General features: G+C 42.9%; 2 protein-coding genes across 2 annotated transcripts in view; one reads left to right on the plus strand and one right to left on the minus strand.

Annotated features, from left to right (window-relative positions):
- ACSF2 (acyl-CoA synthetase family member 2) overlaps positions 1–13,418 on the plus strand; it is a 39,945-nt gene extending 26,527 nt beyond the window's left edge. Inside the window, exons 11-16 of the mRNA XM_031966369.1 lie at positions 7,648–7,755; positions 11,329–11,480; positions 11,857–11,998; positions 12,107–12,223; positions 13,041–13,109; positions 13,237–13,418. Of these exons, the coding sequence (XP_031822229.1) occupies positions 7,648–7,755; positions 11,329–11,480; positions 11,857–11,998; positions 12,107–12,223; positions 13,041–13,109; positions 13,237–13,287 (639 nt within the window). The 3' untranslated portion in view covers positions 13,288–13,418. The remainder of the gene's footprint in view (positions 1–7,647; positions 7,756–11,328; positions 11,481–11,856; positions 11,999–12,106; positions 12,224–13,040; positions 13,110–13,236) is intronic.
- CHAD (chondroadherin) lies at positions 99–5,099 on the minus strand. Its single transcript, XM_003770326.4, has 4 exons — positions 4,193–5,099; positions 1,512–1,675; positions 995–1,140; positions 99–266 (listed from the first exon to the last, which is right to left on the minus strand). Exons 1-3 carry the CDS (start codon positions 4,970–4,972, stop codon positions 999–1,001), a joined length of 1,086 nt encoding a protein of 361 aa, XP_003770374.1. The 5' UTR covers positions 4,973–5,099; the 3' UTR covers positions 99–266; positions 995–998.
- Positions 13,419–18,769: the final 5,351 nt, after the last annotated feature.

Here is an 18,769-nt window from a genome sequence, read left to right on the forward strand (position 1 = left end):
GGAGAAAAGGGAAAGATGGGGCTATGTCTTCATATCCAATTCTTGAACTGGAAAACGGACATAAGGAAAAATACAATTTGCTCTCTTCAGAGGTTGGGTAAGTCATTGACACAGGTGAGAGATAAATATTATACATGTGTATTTATATAAATCTAGGAGGGAGAAAAATATAACATAGGGAGGGCCAGTCAGCAAAGCACAGGTATCCTGCTGGAGATTCCCGAGGGCAGGGCCAAGGGGGAAGAGGCTCTCTCTCCATGGTAGGGCTGTAAAGAATTAAGGGTGAACCCTTTGGGTGGGATGTAAGAGGGGAGGAATAGGGTTTCTGCTTTCCAATTTCAGAGGACACGTGATAAGGGAAGGATTGTTATAAATATATGGGCTGGTAATCCTGACCTTAGACTATCTATTGGGATAATTTGGGATGGAGAATATAATTGGTTGTTGTGGAAGAACTCTTCTGGCCTAGAAGGCCACCCCCCTCAGTATCTAGGGATGGATAGGTCTCATTAGTATAGGGGCAGGAAGAGAGGATGGACCTGATTTTGGGAGTAGAAAGAGGAATCATTAGTTTCTCTGATGGGACAAAGAGGCCAGTCACTGGAACTGGCAGATCAGAACCTAATGAGGGATGAGGAATTATGATCAAAGTGACCTGGGACTCAGGATAGGGAGCTGAGACAAAAAAATGGGGAATCTTCAGAGAATTGTGTTAGAGGTGGAGCCCTCCCCAGAGAGACCTCGGGCTGGGGTGGGGGAGATCTCCCATCTCTCCCTTCCCCTAAAAAGAAGCCTATCCTTCAGCTATATCCCCTTGTCCAATGGACCAGTCACCCTTTGGTATCTTGGGCTACATTTCCCATTTTCTTCTCTCCCACTGAACCCAGCTCCTCCAACCCCTTCAAGCCTTGCTGCCAGGTGATAGAAGTGAATGAGAGAGAGGGCCTTCTTAGTAACCCATACCCAGCTCTACTCCTTTCCCATGCTTTATTACCTGTTTAATGACGGCTGGCTTTCTTAGATCTCTTGGTGGGGAATTTACAGCCTCGGAAGGCTGCCGTCTCCCGGATGTGTTGACCTCGGAACTTAGTGGGAGATGCACATGTTGCATCAGGGCGTGAGGTTTTGGCCTCCAGCCACCTGACAGGGAAGAGAGATTTGGTAGGAGCCAGGACTAGTGGGTACTGGCTTATATGAGTATTTTAAGATTTAGGGCACACCTATTTGGACTTTGTATGTAAGAGGAATGAGGGAGGAATGAGGAGAAGGAATTTTCTGCTCTAGGGACCAAAAAAAAGCAGATGATTGGGGATATCTACTCCTAAAAGTAAGGTTTCTCTTCTAATCTAGTTTTTTTTTTCCTTCAGAGGGTCAAGGAGGAAGAGTCAGTCTCCTTTATTTCCATCCTATCTTCCTCTGAGTCAGGGCAGGGGTTTTATGCCCACCCCCCAGACCAGGAAGTGGAGGCAGGGTTTCTTATGTGATCCCTAACATTTAGGGGAAAGTTTCACCTTCGAAGGCCATGGAGCTGGCAAGTGCACTTCCAGGGATTATTGGCCAGGGTCAGTGTCTCCAAACCATCAAAAGGAAAGTTAGCGGGCAGCTGGCTCAACCGGTTGTTTTCCAAGTGGACATGTTTTAGGGTGGTCACACCCAAGAAAGCACCATCAGAGAACTAAAGGAGAAGATAGATGATGATTATTTGAATCTGGCTACAGCTGGTCACATGAATGCCACCTTCTTTTTTTTTTTTTTTTTTTTGCCTCTCAACTCTTAGTTGTGGAGCATAGCTTTTCCCCACTCCTTATTCCTTATTGGCTTTGAGCTCCGAATCACTGTGTATCACTACCTTTTAGCCTGATGCTAAAGGGGAAGGAGTTGGGGGGAATGGCGAGGAGGTAAGCAGACTTTATATCCAAATGTCCAAGGCTTTTGAATGAGAAACCTATGAACTATTCAGTGGTGATAGAAAAGGAAATCATTACATATACATACATTGAAATTTATTCCATTACTTGTTATACATTTTGTTTGTATCTGGGGGTTCCTGAAAAACCATCTATTAATGCTTTTATCCTGAGTTTAAGTATCTTCTTAGCACTCCTCCCTAGACTAGCTTCTGTTTCCTGAAATTCTAAGACTAATGTTGCCAGAGGCCCCAGAATCCCTGGAGACATGGAAATGTCCAAACTCTCCAATGTAGATGAGCTCTTTCACTGAAGGCAAGCCGAAGCAGTTTAGGCTTGAGGAAAGGTGGAGTAGAATTTAGGCAAGAGACATTATGGGGCTTCTGAGAAACAACAACCATTTCTACTAACCAAAAAGCTGCATGATCAGCTAGCTGCCCTGGATAGTCTATTTCCAAGGCTGGAAACCCCATACAGATCCATCCTCCTTCCCTTATACCACACCTCATAGTATTTCCAGTTCTTCCCCATCTGTTATTAGTCTTGGAGTTTAAGAGATTCCTGGCTCTGAGACTTGTCCTGTTTAAAGCCCTCCTCATCTATCCTGATGCTTTTGCTTCCTCCAGCCTGATGCTCTCAGCAGGCAGGGCTGGCACCCACCCCAGCCTCTTTGCCCAGTCCTCCTGGCCCCAGACTAATTTTCCACCATTGCAAAGAAGGAACCCTTCCCTGGAGGGCTTTTGAAAGTCTTACCAAAGTACTTCATAGATATCAGATTTGCCAAAGGAGGGAGATAGCTTTTTGATTCCCAAGGGCACAACTGAGCATTTATTTTTCACCACTGTCCCATTTTCTTCAATCCCCAGTTTTTTACCTAGCCCTGAGGGGGGAAGATGAAGGGCAGAAGGCTCACAGGACTATATAGTATGTTAAAGGAGGAAGGGCCATCTAGTTCAGAATTGGTTTTCATAATAGAAAGGTTTTTGTTTTTGTCTTCCAAGGGTCACAGTCAGTGCTAAGGGAAACTGAAAAGTCGATTAGTTTGGTATAATGGGAAAGAACATTGGAATTGGAGTCAGAGAAGGTACCTAATTTCAAACTTTTCCTTTTACACTTAGACTAGCCTGATAATCTTTCTGAATCTTAGTTTTCTCATTTGTAAAATGGGCATAATAACGTTTCTTCCCACAAAAGAAGAATTGTTGTGAAGACCAATTGAGATAATATTGGAGCTGTTGTTGTTTGTTATTGTTATTTTTTTTTATCTCTAGTAGAATGCTGGATATAAAATTAGGGGAGCTAATTTCTTCAACTGTAAAATGAGAGTTGGACTAGCTGATCTCAAAAATTTCTTCCATTTCAAAATAAATGATTATAGGTGCCCAGACTCCATATGCCAAGGGTTGAGTAGATTATGGTGTTTGGACTTCCTGGGATAGTGAAAACAAAGTGCCTAAAACTTTGGGGGATGGAGTGGGGAATCCATGCTCTGACGGCATCAATTGTGACAAAGTAAACAGATGAAAAACAGTTAAATTCTGTTGGGCAGAGGGAGATTTCTTGAGAAAGTGCTTGTCTGGGGTCCAAAGACTCTTTAAAGGCTCAGCACTTGTGCCCCCACTTTGGTTCTGCAGAGCAGGGATTCTGCTCTTGTCTCAGCCTCCCTGCCCTTTCTTTTCCTTACTCACTCCACTAGCCATAGCCCCACCAACACACAAACACACACACACACACACACACACACACACACACACACACACACACTCCCCTGCCCACAAGGAACAGGGTCTCTTTGTGGGATTGACTCAGCTTAAGTTCTACAGGAGGGCTCATCAATAAACAAACCTCCCTTTATAGGTTTTACAGGAGGGGGGGGGGAAGGGAGAAAAACCAGAGAGGGAAGGTTTCTCACTTAGGTCCAAATGAAAAGGGCAGCCAATTGTGAAAGAAGATTTTGGGTGGTGTAGGTACCATCTCAGGCTGGCTCCCAAACCTTTTACAAGCAAAGGTCCTTGGGTGGAAATGTCCAAGAATTAAAAAGCCTGGACAAGGTCAAGTAGAAAAGAAAAAATCCCAAGATTTCTCTTTCCCAATGATACTTGGATGCCAGCCTGAGAGGAGACAGTAGAGTGGAACTATGGGATAGGGGGTGAGAAAAGTTCATAAACCCTCGATAGATCACAATGCCAATTGATTTGGTATCTTGGCTGTGTCCAAGGAGTTTTTTTTTTTTCTTCCAACCCCTTGCAAGGGGAGAATGAGGATGGGCAAAAGGGCTTGCTCACCTTCTCCAGATTCATGTTGTCCAGGATGAGGGTCTCCAAGTATCGTCCAAAAGACTGGAAGGCTTGGTCTGGAATGACCTTAAGTGGGTTGTGAGACAACTTGAATTCCTCCACCACTCTCAGCTTGCTCAGGGCAGCAGTGGGGTAAGTGGAAAGCTGATTCTTGTCCAGATGGAATTTTGCAAGGTTCTCCACGTCGTCCAGAGCTCCAGGATGCAGGGTGGTCAGGGCATTGTCCGACAGGTAGAGCCAACGCAGGTCCTTGGCACCCTGGAAGGCTCCCGGGCGTAACTCTCGAATTTTGTTGCTACTCAGCTGAAGGATGAAGAGGTTGACTAGAGGGGAGAGCAGTCCACGCGGCAGCTCGCTCACCTTGTTGTGGTCCAGGTAGAGGTAGGTGAGCTCAGTGAGGTCGTCAAAGGCTCCACTGCGCAGCACCCGAATGTCATTGTTGGACAGGTACAGGTAGATGAGCTGCTTGAGGCCTCGGAAAGCGCCTGCAGCTATTTCACGCACCTGACAGTGTTGGAGATGCAGGGAGACCAGGGCCGGGGTGGCTTTGAAGGAGTTAGCGGCCAGCACTGGGAAGTTGTTGCGCTGCAAGTTGAGTAGCCGGGTCTTCTCGGACACCTTTGGGATCTTGCGCAGCCCCACGTTGTCGCAGATGACATGCTGTAAGTCTCCGCCGTGGCAGTGACAGTTCTGGGGGCAGGCGTGCAGGGAAGGCAGGATGCCGACCAGCAGCAGGCAGAGACCGACCAGGAGGGCTGGGGGAGCCATGGTCGTTGGGAACGGAGGGAGAAACTGGCGGGAGTTGAGTCCTGCAATCAGCTAAAGTCTCCGCCCTATATATGCAGAATCCCAGACCGCAGACGGCAGCAGAAGCCAACTTTCTACGTGGAGTTGTCGAGGCTTAACCCCCTCACCTCTGGAAATGTCTCCTTCTAGTCTGGGGGGCGGGACCCTCAAGGGCTCTGCCCAACTATCCGGGTTCAGATTATCCTTTGAACCTCTTTGCCTCTTATCTTCCCCATTCCACTCTACCATAGAGTTGGCAGCATGCCTCTTACTGGAAGGGATGGGGGTGGGACGCGACGGGTCTTAGATGCCTCTCAACGGACCCCAGATTATTTCCTTTCTAAATCCTATCTAAGGTGAATTCTGAGCCAGGACCCGCTGGCGAGACGCAGATAGTGGGAAGGCGCCCGGGGTGTATATCTGGGTCCGACTCTTTGGTTGGATAAGGGGATGCGGCGAAAGGGTGTGTATTTCTGGGACTTTCCCTGAAGTTTGAGATTCCCTGCTCCCTACATCCCCCCCATTCCTCCCACTTCTCCTCCTGCTTATTCCCCCGGGCAAGGGGGAATCCCGCCTAAGACCCCGCAGGGATTGCCGTCGGATTTAGCGTTTCTAAGCTGCCCACTAGGGCGCGCCGCGTTAATAGAGCAAGGCCTTGTGCCGCCCAGACTGAACGTGAGAGCTGGCTTCAGTGTCCAGTTCCCCAGCTAGCCCGGGGCGGGACAAACCTCAGAGCCCGCCGCACCCCTTGGGCGGCCAAACTCTGCAGGCGGTTCCCTATCCTCCCCTCCAGGCTGTACCTTTCCCAGCTACTTGCGGCTATAGCCACTTTTTCCGACAGCTGGAGTTGGAAAAAAAAACAAAAAAACAAGCAAGAACTCCAGGGCTTGTTTGCATACGCGGATGGGCACACAGAGAGCGGCTTAATCCTAATGACTGCTACGCGTGTGCAGATACACAAATAAGGACTTCCACACCCACCACCCAGTATGCCGCAGCTTGCAATTAAGCTAGAGAAGAGGGTGTACTCTTCGAGGTACTGCATAGGAAGCCTCGAGGTGCTGATTAGCCCCCTAGCGAGCTCCGCCACATCCTAAACCTTATCCTGGGATCTCGGTTTCCATGGGCTTCCTTCTCGTCAGCGGGGTGCTAGAGTGGGTTCATTCCAGGCAATGCCCATCAGAATCTAGATTTCTGGCCAGGACGAGGCTACTTATTGATGGGCAGGGAAACTAGAGATGGGGGAGAATTACTTGCTGGGGAGCCTTGAAGGAGTTAATAAGAGTCGGGCCAGTTCAGGCGGCGGGATGTTCCGACTGGGATGGGAAAAGTTCCCTCTACTCACCCTCCCAATTCCCTGTCATTCCCCAAGGTCTCCCTGTGCTTTGCCAGCCGCACATTTTACCCTAAATGTGCACCGCTATGTCCGGATTCCTGCGGACAGGGGAGCGGCTGTCAGTGGGCGTGAGTGTGTGTTTGTGTGTGTGTGTATGTGTATGTATAGGGTGTTGATGAGCAGTGGATCAGGCTCCAGGCCAAGCTTCAGCCTGATGGCAGGGGGGCACAGCCGGGGAGGTGGCAGGGAAGGAAGGAGACCGGGCAAAGAGGTCTGGCCAGGTCTTGGTGGTGCCCGCTTTATGCCAGCGGCGGGTGGGAAGGGGACAGACTTCAGCAACAAAGGGCCCGGTGTCTGGGTACTGGTCTGGGGAGGTGCCCAATGTGGGATGGGGTGTAAGGTATCTAGAAGTGTGGGAAACCCAGTCTCCTAGTCCTAGATCTTGAGGCTAGATGCATACTACCGCCCTTAAGGACCCCCTGCTCCCTCTTCTGGTAACTTAGTCTCTTCTGCTCCCCTCCACCCTCTAATTCTCGAGTAGGGGAACTTTTCCTGTCCCTCTTTTTCTCTTGTGTGCCAGGTCTGGTTTCTGGTTTTTCTATTTTTTCGGGCTGCTCTGGCTCCTCTCGAGCAGACAGCTGAGCATTGAAGTTCTTAATATCCTCGTTTTGGATATTTATTTTATTTTTATGATCATAAATTCACAGGAAACTGCTAACCTTCCAGGGCCCTGGAGCTATCCAGGGTAGGGGCCCTCCACCCAGGGTTCTTTGGCCAGGGTAATGCTTGGGTAGAGGTGTGTCTCTTGGTCAATTCCCAGGTCCTGTCTCCCACCATCACTCCCCTCTGACATACAAACACACCCCACACACACTCCAATCAAGAACTAAGCTGGTTTTCTCATCAGGTTTTATTGGCATCTTTGGAGTTTGTGAAAGGGAAGGCACTGCGGCCGGAAACCAGCAAGGGGGGTTTGGAACTGGGGGGCTGCGGTCAGACGTATGCCCCTGAATTGATGAGACTGTGGCTACTGTGGGTAAATAAGGAAGCTAAAAGACTGAACCAAGGGGACCAAAGACTATTTAAGGTTGTCTGGGATTCCTGTGGACAGGTTTAATAATTATCTAGTCCTTCTGTCTCCATGAATTAATTACCATTTCCATTTTCCTCCTGCACCCTCTACCTTTTGTTCTTAGGAATTCCTTAGCCCTCTTATGAGTAACTTAAAAAGAATGTGTCCTTTCCCATCACCACCACACAGCTCTCCATAACCCTAATCTTCCTAAGATACCCAATTCAGTCCTATTTCCCAATTCTGTAGGTTGCATATGGGACCACAGAAAACAGTCCTGTGACCTTCATGAACTTCTATGATGACAACATAGAAAAGAAGATAAACACAGTGGGCAGGATTATGCCCCACACAGAGGTGAGCACTCCAATTCCTAGGATCCTCTACCTAGAGCTGGAAAGGCCCTTAGAAGCTGCCTAGTCCAAATTCCTCATTTTATATTTGAGGAACCCAAAATGACTTGCTCAAGGTCACAAAGGCAATTGACACATCTTGGATTTGATTTCAGGTCTTTTGGCCTCAAATCCAGCACTTCCTTCAATGTACATACTCTTCTCTTGAAAAGGTCAGGCCCCCAGTGCTGCCCCATCAGTTCCAGTCCCACCCAAACCCAAACAATTCCACACACACTTCTCGTCTCCCCCGTTCCCCATACTTGACGAATGACTAGAATGTTGACCAATGAATAGAAGCTTTCCTTTACAAACACTCTACTTCTCTTACAAAATAACCCCAGCCAATTTCATTTTAGTCTCTCAGAAAAGCCCACTTTCTGAAATTTCCTGAGTCTGGAAGAATGTTCCCATGTAACTGAAGATGAGTTCAGTTTATCTTCCTCTTCAAGTCTGGAATCAGTGACCAATTTCCTGAGAGAGTTAGACTGGTGGCCAGCAAAAACAGATTTGGCTAGGCTTACTGACTTTCCTCCCTGTCTCAGTCATATTATTGTCGAGTTTTTGTTATGCAGTTCTTTCAGTTAGGTCCAACTTTTCATGCCCTCATTTGGCTTTCTTGGCAAAGATACTGAAGTGGTTTGCCATTTCCTTCCCCAGTTCATTTGACAGATGAGGAAACTGAGGCAAACACAGTTGAGTGAGATGCTCAAGTTCACATATCTAGGGATCTCTGAGGCTGTATTTGAATTGAGGAACATCTACCACCCAGTTGCTCTGTTGCCAGTTTACCCATATCTTGAGCTGCCACCATCTAGTCTCGTTCAAAGAAGCAAAAGAACTGATGTGACTTTCTGTCTGTGATTTGATTCTTCAGCCTTTTCTTCCTCCCTCTCATATTACACACACACACAAACACACACACACACACGTCTTTGACTCCTTTTCATTCCTGTTCCTTTCACTTCTCTGAAGTTCATCATCTTTGACTGGCATGCAAACTTTACTAATATAATACTGGGGACCTCACCCCAAATTTTAGGCCATAGCTACTATTTTTTTCCAAACACTGCAGAAATCCCTCACTGAAGATGAAAATTGTACTTATCTTTAAAGCTCATAGTTAATGTTTTGTGTATTTAGCTTTTTACTTTATTTCGGGATTACCCAAGAAAATGGTTTGCAATCCTGGTGCACATGTTATTTCATTTGAGCCTCCCAAACAACCCTGTGAAGTAGGTGCTAGCTTTTTCCACTTCATAGCTAATCAAATCCAAAGGTCAGAAAACTAAAGTGAATTGCCCATTGACACACTTCTAGTAAATGTCAGAGGTGGGATTCAGAAGCAGATCTTCCTGACTCAAAGCTCAAGATTCTTTCCCCAAATAACCTGTGTACTCTTAATCATAGGAGTATGCCAAGTAAAGTCCAGGTCTCTTGCAGCCATGTTTTGGACTAGACTTATGATAAAATTTTATATTAATGCAGATAGGCCCCTGAAATTTATAGTCATTTTTAAAAATTTATTTATATATTTATAATATACATTGTTTTATGAACTATGTTGGGAGAGAAAAATCAGAAAAAAGGGAAAAACCATGGGAGAGAAAAAAAAAACACATTAAAAATAAGTAGAGATTGAATGTAAGTCAACACATACTAGTTCCTTTTCTGGATGCAGGTGGCATTTTCTATCTAAAATCTATTGGGACTGCCTTGGATGAAATGTATAGTCTTAAAAAATTGTCTGTGACACCAAGTAGTTAAATGACTTACCCATGGGGCATACGATCAGTAAGTATCAAGAGTAACACTTGAACCCAGATCTTGCTGACTTAGGTCATTCTCTATTATAACATGGTATAGTGCTGTAAGTAGTCTGTACTGTAAGTGCTTAATAAATGTTTGTTGAATGATGAATGATAACATGCCCCTTCCCACTGATACAATGGAAGAAGAAAAAAAAAAAACAAGCACCACTAAGAACCAAGCACCATGCTAAGCATTTTACAGATATCTCATTTTTCATTTTTCACTCTTTTTGATACAGTCGTGTGGAAGTGGATGAAAGCAGTGAGACTTGAGTTTGAATCTTACCTCAAACATTACTTAAATGAAACTGGGCAAGTCACTTAACTTATAGGGACTTTAAGCTATTCTTTGAGATTTATGGTGGAAGATGTTCCCACAACTGGCATTCCCTCCCCTGGATGGGTTTGTAATACTTCATAGTGCTTTCATTGCTATTTTCACAGTGGATCTTCACAATGTCTTTGTGAAGGAAGTAAGAGAAGTAGTATGACTCTTTTTAAACTGATGCAGAAACTGAAGCTGAGAACAATTGTAAATATAGTGCCCATGCTCTGATTTTCTTCATTTTGCTTTCTTGGTCACATTTTCTTATGGATCCTTGTCTACTCCCTCAAAATACTCCTCTGCCCCATCTTCTTTAACACTCCAACAGCTTAAAGCAGAGGTTCTTCTCCTTTTGGTATCATTTGGCCCTCTAGGAAAGCCTATGAACCTCTTCTCTGAAAAATGTTTTAAATGTAAAACAAAAAAAAATCAGATAACAAAAAACCCCATCATATTGAAATCATTCTCTCTAAACATATATGTGTGTATATTTGTTATACAATTTTGTCTGATTCTTTGTGACCTCATTTTGGGAGATTTTCTCAGAAAAAGATACTGGAGTAGTTTGCCATTTCCTTCTCCAGATTATTTTCCAGATGAGGAAACTGAGACAAATAGGATCACACAGTTAGTAAGTATCTGAGGCCATATTTAAACTCAGGAAGGTGATCAGGGTTCTATCCATGGGCCACTTTTTAGATACTATAAATGTATAAGTGTTTAAACATACATATATGTGTGTGTGTGTGTGTGTCTAGATAGATAATTCATGGACCCATTTAAAGAATTTCTAGCTCAGTGATAGCTTAATACTTTATAAAGGAGGCAGGTAGATTGTGCAATGGAAAGAATGCTGGCTCTGGAATCAGAAATATCTGAGTTCAAATACAGCATGACACTTATAATCTATGTGATCCTGAGCTATGTCCTTCAGGTTCCTTATCTGTAAAAGGGAATAATAATCGCTGTACCTTCCAGGTTTGTTGTTTCAGATAAGTGATTTGTAAATCAAACCTCACAGTGCTTTGTCAATTCTAGTTATTATTATTAAAGAACTCTTCCTTACTGTTTGTTTTTTTCTTCTCAAATATTTTTCTTTGCTTCTCAGGATCTCCTCTATATATTCTCCTAACTACTTTGACTACCTCAGGCTCTTAACACCTTCTGGCTTGGCTTGGTCTGGCGCTCTCTTTTCTCCCTTGTCTTTTGCCACTCTAGCATCAACTCAGTCCTCCAGTCTTCCCTCCTACAATGAGGTGAGACTTCTGCCTCTCCTTTGATCATGAACTGAGTTCAGTTTGTTCCTCCCATACCCCTCCTGTCATGCTTATTTGGCCAGGCTCTCCCAATCCTGAATAAGTTGGCGTTGGGAAGGGCCTAGCTTGAAGTTGTCCTGTCCCAGGCCCAGATCCTGGACCCACAGACAGGGAAACAGGTAGAGATAAACATGCCAGGGGAGCTGTGTATCCGTGGTTACTGCGTCATGCTGGGCTACTGGGATGATCCTGAGAAGACAAAAGACGCCATTGATGAGGACAAATGGTATTGGACAGGGTAAGAGGACATAAGGGGTCAAATCCAAGAACGAAGGGAGAAGATTTGGATTGCCAAGGAAGAGGAGAGAGATCTTTTGGAAAGAAGGAAGAAAAGGGGCTAGACATCAGGACCATGGTTTTAAATTAGGATAGAAGCCAAGGAAAGTGGAAAGTTAAACAATGAAAGAGAAGAAAGTGGAGAGGAGGGGGAAGGGATACCAGGCTTAAGGGAAAGAAGATTTTTATATTGCTAGAGGCTGGCAAAGAGGATTTATGTAGTCAGCTGGAAGGGTGGACACAACTCCTAAGGGTGTGGAAAATATTGAATGGGGGCAGCCTAGAGTAGGACTGAGCTGGAAAGAACTGAAAACAGAGCTCAAAGTTTTTTGCTATAGGGACATTGCTGCAGTAGATGAAGAGGGCTTTTGCAAGATTGTGGGCCGTTCCAAAGACATGATCATTCGAGGAGGAGAGAATATATATCCAGCTGAACTGGAAGACTTTTTTCACAAACTTCCCCATGTGCAAGAAGCCCAGGTGAGCTACATCTGACCTCCTGAGAGTGGCCCTCAATGGTGGGAAGTATGAGAGAAGGAGGGGAAGGCTTGGATTATGCTCTCAACCCTACTTATCTCCCTATACCAGGTGGTTGGAGTGAAAGATGAGCGGATGGGGGAGGAAATCTGTGCTTGTATTCGTCTTAAGGCCAACTATGAAGGACAGATCACCCCCGAGGAACTGAAAGCTCACTGCAAAGGAAAGGTAGGTGGAGTGCCCACTGACTGTCATGATGGAGTCAGTCAACCAGCATCTATTAACTCCTACATTGTCCCAGGCACTGTATTAAGAGCTAGAGTTAGCAAAGAAAGAAAGAAAATCATCATCCCTGCTCTCAAGGAGCTCACCTTCTAACAGGTGAGACAACCAGCAAACAACTGTGTGTGAACCACATATGCAACATAAGTGAAAAATTATCTCTGAGAGGAAGGCATTGCCAGTAGAGGAAAGGGAGACCAGGAAAGGGCTCTTGCAGAAGGTAGGATTTCAGCTAAGTCTTAAAGGAGAATAGGGAGACCAGGAAGCAGAGGGGAAGAGAGAGCATTCCAGGCATGAGGTTTAGTCATAAAAAAATGCACAGATTTTAAAGTTGGAAAGTCTCACAAAAAGGCCAGGAGGCAGAAACAAAAGAGAAAGAGCATTTTAGGCAAGGGGGTTTGGCCAGGGGATATGCACAGAGGTTGTCTGAAATGTTTCATGCAAGGCTACTGTTGCTGGGTTACTGAGTATGGGGCAGTGGAGTTGTAAAAATGGAAAGATAGAAAGGGTTGTTTAAAGCCCTAAAGAGGATTTTATTTTTGATGCTGAGGGGCAATAGAGAGCCACAAGAGTTTCTTGTCTAGGAAGGTGATATATCATCCCTGCCCTGTAGAATAGTTACTTTGGCAGTTTAGTCAGGACTAGTGCATACCTCCCCTTGCCCAAGACCCATAGGCATGCTAATAATTGTCCCCTTCTTTAGTTCCCCCCTACCCCATGCTTCTAGCTCTGGAACTCTATCCTTACTCTCTGATCTCTGCAGCTCTCCCACTTCAAGATTCCTCGATACATCGTGTTTGTTAAGGGATATCCACTCACCATTTCCGGGAAGGTGTGTAAAGTCGGGGCAGATAAAAATAAAGAAGGAAGAATGGATACTGGGAGCCTGGGAAAAAATCATCAAGGGTGGGTCCAGGAGGCCTTTGTCATCCATACTTTTACATGTCTTTTTCCTTTAGATTCAAAAATACAAACTTCGAGAATGGATGGAAAAGCATCTGAAACTGTGAATCCACAGCCAGGATGGGAAGGACTCCTTTTGAGGCATCTTCTTTCCAGTCTACCTGCACTTCCCCCATTACCCTATCCTGATCCCCGTATCACTTTTCTTTACTTTCACATAAAGAGATTCTGCTTTCAATTCACGTTTCAGGTGCTTTGATAAAAAAAAAAAAATCTAAAACATAATAGCCTCTCTTTTGGAACAGAACAATATTCAAAGAATAGGGGATAAGGTTCTCCTGCTACTCTTATAGGCAGCAGTAGATCTTCCTCAGTTCAAATCTTGTCTCAGACACTAGTTATGTAAACCTGGGCAAGTCACTTAATTCTGTTTGCCTCAGTTTCCTCATCTGTCAAATGAACTGGAGAAGGAAATGACAAACCACTCCAATATCTCTGCTAAGATCCCAAATCAGATCACAAAGACTTGGACACAACTGAACAACAACTACTATTCTTATTAAGACATCTGGCTAAGCCCCATGTTCCTTTCTCTTCTCTTCATCACCTCACCTCAGAAGAAGGAAGGAGGTAAAGCTCTTCTGAAGAGTATTTCCTAGTGGATGGACCAGGACAAGGAAATAGAAGTGATCAGAAGCAAATAGAAAGTTCAACTTAGTCTGGTTTATTGATTTAGAAATAAGGAGAAGCTTAAGAGCTCTAATCTGACTCCTTCAAGTTATAGAAAAGAAACTAAGGTACAAGTGATTTGTCTAAGGTTACTCAGGTAGTAATAATGGTAGAGTTCTCTGACTCCAAAGAATGTAATTCATTGGATAGAATACTGGCCCTGAAGTCAGGAAGATATCTTTTTAAATCTGGCTTCAGTCTTGTTTAGTTTTGTGATCTTGGATGAGTCACTTAACCCTATTTGCCTCAATTTCCCCATCTATAAAATGAGTTGGAGAAGAACATGGCAAACTACTCCAGTATCTTTGCCAGAAAACCCCAAAGAGATTCACAGAGAGTTCAGCTGGACTAATACAAATGAACAACACCAAACACATTGGTCTCTTAGAAGCCTGGGGATAGGCTGGAAGGGACAGAATTGGTTCAGATGAATAAGGGTTAGCACAAACTCCCTTCTAACACCAGCCCAAGATTGTAAAGTTAAACTTCTTCGGTCCAGAGTCTTCTTTCCAGTTTTATTATGCTTAATATTTCCCCATGTGCTCGGTGACAATGACTTCCTCTGAGCAAGATAATACATTTCTCAACTCCAGGTATTTCCATGCTTTCCCTCTTCATCCCTTTTCATCTCTTTGTTTTCCTGGCTTCCTTCAAGTCTTTCCTGTTATCTTAATTTTAGTTCCCTAATTATCTCCAATTTCTCCTGCCTATAATTTATAAATACTTGTTTGCATGTTGTCTTCCCCAACAAATTGTGAGCTTTTTATGAGCAGGGACAGACTTTTGCTTCTCTTTGTATTCCCACTGTTTAGTATGTAATTGGCACAGAGTTGTCACTTAAATATTAGCTGACCAACTGACTCAGAGACTAGAAGCAAATATGCCCCCATTTCACAGTAGGGGAGACTAGACGCAGAAGGAGCTTTCCTTTTCTGATGTCCCCTCTCCTTTTAAGTGTTCCTCTTTTCTTGGCTTCTACTCCCAGATTTCAAATTATACTAGGAGAACTTATCAAAATGTCTGATACTAGGGGAAAAAACCGCTAAATCAGTGGAACATGTGAAACAATGACAAACTAGAATCAAATTGATACAGTAACCTAATGTTTCATAAACCTAGGGTCACTGAATAATGGAAAAAAAATCATTCAACAAAAGCTGTTGGGAAAATCGGGTAGCACAATTTGGTGAAAAATAGGGATAAACCAAAATTTTAACTATATGGCACAAAGAAGGAAAAAGGAAAAAAAGAAAGGGAGAAAGAAAGAAAAGGATTGAAAAAGAGAAAAGAAGTGCTTACAGAGTGCCTGGTGCTGTGTTAAACTCTGGTATACAAATGCAAGCAAAAAGACGATTTCTAACCTCAAGGAGCTTGTTTTCTAATGGGGGAAGACAATAAACAAAAGGAATCTGAAAAATGGAGAGGAATATATAAAAGTGGGAAAGGGGCCACAGTTTTTAAGTTTAGAAAGTCAAAAAATGTGTCTGGCTGAGGAATGAAGCAAACTGGCTTAGGCCCTTTGATAAAATGAGACTTCCAAGAGGAATTCACAAAGGGGGTTAGCTGGAGGGAAGAGGCTTGTTGGGACATTTGGATGGCTATTCCAGAGTGATCAGATAACAGTCTTTTGATGGAGGGGCATTGGTGCTAAGAAAAATTCTTGAATGAGCCAGCAATAGATGAGACATGATTTTGAAGTTCAGAGTCGTAAAAACGGTTGGCAGAGAAATGAAAGTATAAGAGTATAAAGAATAAGAGATATTTTTTCACAACTATGAAGAGGATAACTTCTTAAACTGTGACCTAGAGGAAATTATGAAATGTAAAAAAAAAAAAAAAGATGACTTTGAATGAAAATAAAAAGCTTTGCACAACAAGCACAATGCATCCAGAATAAGAAAAGAAAGAGAAGAAAATATTTGTATCAAACACTTCGACAAAATTCTGATACAATTTTGTAGCTCAAATTCATTTGAATAAGGTCATATTCCAATTGATAAGGTGTCAAAGCATGTGAGTGGGGAGGTCTCAGAAGAAACAGCAACAATCACATGGAAATATCCAACATGTCTAGCATTAATCAGAGAAATATACATTCTACAAATTATAAGAGGAGCAAATGAGATAAGAAAAAAAAATTACCTGAGGGCTCACACATTTACTATCTGTGTGACTGAGCAAGTCATTTAATATTTCTGAACCTGTTTCCTCAGTTGTAAAAAGAATAGGTTAGACTCAATGCCCTTCTAAATTTCCCAATGGTAAATCTGTGGTTCTTTGACTTCAGTTTGAATCTTGGTTCCATCACTATCTATATGACTTAAGCCAAATCACTTTATCTCTGTGTTAAATCAAAAAACATTTTTTTTAAACTTCACCCCCACCAAACTCTTCTCAATATTGTGATGATTCAAGACAATTCCAACAGTCTTGAGATGGAAAATACCATCCGAATCCAGAGAGAGAACTATGGAGACTATGGCGAACTATGGAATGTGCATTGAAGCACAGTATTTTCATCTTTTTTGTTTGTTTGCTTTTTCTTTCTCATGATACCCCCCCCCCCGTTGGTCTGATTTTTCTTGTACAAAATGACAAATATGGAAATATGTTTAAAAGGATTGCATGTATTTAGTCAGTATAAGATTGCTTGCTGTCTTGGGAGAGGAGAGGTAAGGAAGGGAAGAAATTTCTGAAACACAAACTCTTACAAAAGTGAATGTTGGGGCAGCTAGGTGGTGCAATGGATAGAGCATCAAATCTAGTCTCAGATACTTGACACTTCCTAGCTGTGTGACCCTGAGCAATTCACTTAATCCCAATGGCCTCAGCAAAAAAAGTGAATGTTGAAAACTATCTTTATGTGTGTTTGGAAAAATACTATCAAGGGAAAAAAACAAAATCAGGGACTTGCCCTAAGTGCTGAGAATAGAGACCAAAAAAAAAAAAAAAATTCTGCCTTTAAGAGAATTTATATTTCATCTAGAGACATGTATACATATAAGTGAGCACAAAATAAAAGGTTGGGAAGTGGAAAGTTCAGGTGTTTGCAACTGCAAATACATTCCAGGCATGAGGAAACATCACAGCACCAAGATCAGGGATAGAGTATTGTGTGAGGGAAAATGATAAAAAGGTCAGTTAAATTGGCCGTTAAAAAGACAAACTAGAATCTAGACTTATTAGAGATAGGTAATGTATTTAATATTAAAAAACAAACAAACTGGAAAGGTGATTTGAAACCAGGGTGGAAAAGACTTTAAGTTCCAAAAACAGTTTACACTTGATTAGAGGGGTAATTGGGAGTTTCTTGATTAACATGGAGTGATATGATCAAACACTCTTGATTTGGCAATATCACTTGGTCAATTGTGTGGAAGACTGATTGGAAAGGAGAAACAAATATAGAGCGTCCATTTAGGAGGCTACTGCAATAATCCAGGTAATCCGTGGGGAGGGAGAAAGGAGTCTTCAGTTTCCTTATTTGTAAAATCAGGGGGTTGAATTTTTTTGTTATTATTCTTTTTTTCCCAATTACATTTTAAAAATTATTATTAAAGATTTTTATTTTCAAAACATATGCATAGATAATTTGTCAACATTAATCCTTGCATAGCCTTGTGTTCCAAATTTTCCCCTCCTTCCCCACCCCTCCCCTAAATGCCAAGTAATCCAATATATGTTATACATATTAAATATATGTTAAATCCAATATATAAAAACATATTTGTACAATTATCTTGCTGCACAAGAAAGAGCAGATTAAAAAGGGAAGAAAATGAGAAAGAAGCGGGCAATTGGTGGTGCAGTAGATAGAGCATCAGCCCTGAAGTCAGGAAGACCTGAGTTCAAATCTGGTCTCAGACACTTAATACTTCCTAGTAGTGTGACCTTGGCAAGTCATTAACCCCAATTGCCTCAGCAAAAAGGAAAGGAAGGAAGGAAGGAAAGAAGGAAGGAAGGAAGAAAAGGAAGGAAGGAAGGAAAGAAGGAAGGAAGGAAGGAAGGAAGGAAGGAAGGAAGGAAGGAAGGAAGGAAGGAAGGAAGGAAGGAAGGAAGGAGGAAATAAAATGCAAACAAACAACATCAAGAGTGAGAATGTTATGTTGTGATCCACATTCAGTCCCCACATCCTCTCTCTGGGTGTAGATGGTTCTCTTCATCAAGAGATCATCGAAACTGGCATCAATCATCTCATAGTTGGAAAGAGCCATATCCATCAGAATTGATTGTCATATAGTCTTGTTGCCATATACAATGATCTCCTGGTCCTACTCATTTCACTCAGCATCAGTTCATGTAAGTCTCTCCAGGCCTTTCTGAAATCATCCTGCTGGTCATTTCTTACAGAACAATAATATTCTGTAACATTCACATACCACAATATATTCAGCCATTCTCCAATTGATGGGCATCCACTCAGTTTCCAGTTTCTGGCCACTACAAAGAGGGCTGCCACAAACATTTTGGCACATACAGGTCCCTTTCCCTTCTTTAGTATCTCTTTGGGGTATAAGCCCTGTAGTAACATTGCTGGATCAAAGGGTATGCACAGTTTGATAACTTTTTGAGCATAGTTCCAAATTGCTCTCCAGAATGGCTGGATGTGTTCACAATTCCACCAATAATGTATTAGTGTCTCAATTTTCCCACATCTTCCAACATTCGTCATTATTTTTTCCTGTCATCTTAGCCAATCTGACAGGTATGTAGTGGTATCTCAGAGATGTCTTAATTTTCATTTCTCTGATCAATAGTGATTTAGAGTACCTTTTCCTATGAGTAGAAATGGTTTTAATTTCTTTGTGTGTGTTTATATCTTTTGACCATTTATCAATTGGAGAATAACTTGAATTCTTA

This window comes from Sarcophilus harrisii, chromosome 4, assembly GCF_902635505.1.
Source record: "Sarcophilus harrisii chromosome 4, mSarHar1.11, whole genome shotgun sequence".
Lineage (NCBI taxonomy): Eukaryota > Metazoa > Chordata > Mammalia > Dasyuromorphia > Dasyuridae > Sarcophilus > Sarcophilus harrisii.

Bases quoted from the DNA above. Each gene is read 5' to 3' on its own strand.
- CHAD (XM_003770326.4), bottom strand. From the start codon at position 4,972: ATGGCTCCCCCAGCCCTCCTGGTCGGTCTCTGCCTGCTGCTGGTCGGC. The intron at 1,676-4,192 runs GTGAGCAAGCCC...CTTCTCCTTTAG, and splicing joins ACAACATGAATCTGGAGAAG to TTCTCTGATGGTGCTTTCTT. The intron at 1,141-1,511 runs GTGAAACTTTCC...CTTCCCTGTCAG, and splicing joins CAGCTCCATGGCCTTCGAAG to GTGGCTGGAGGCCAAAACCT.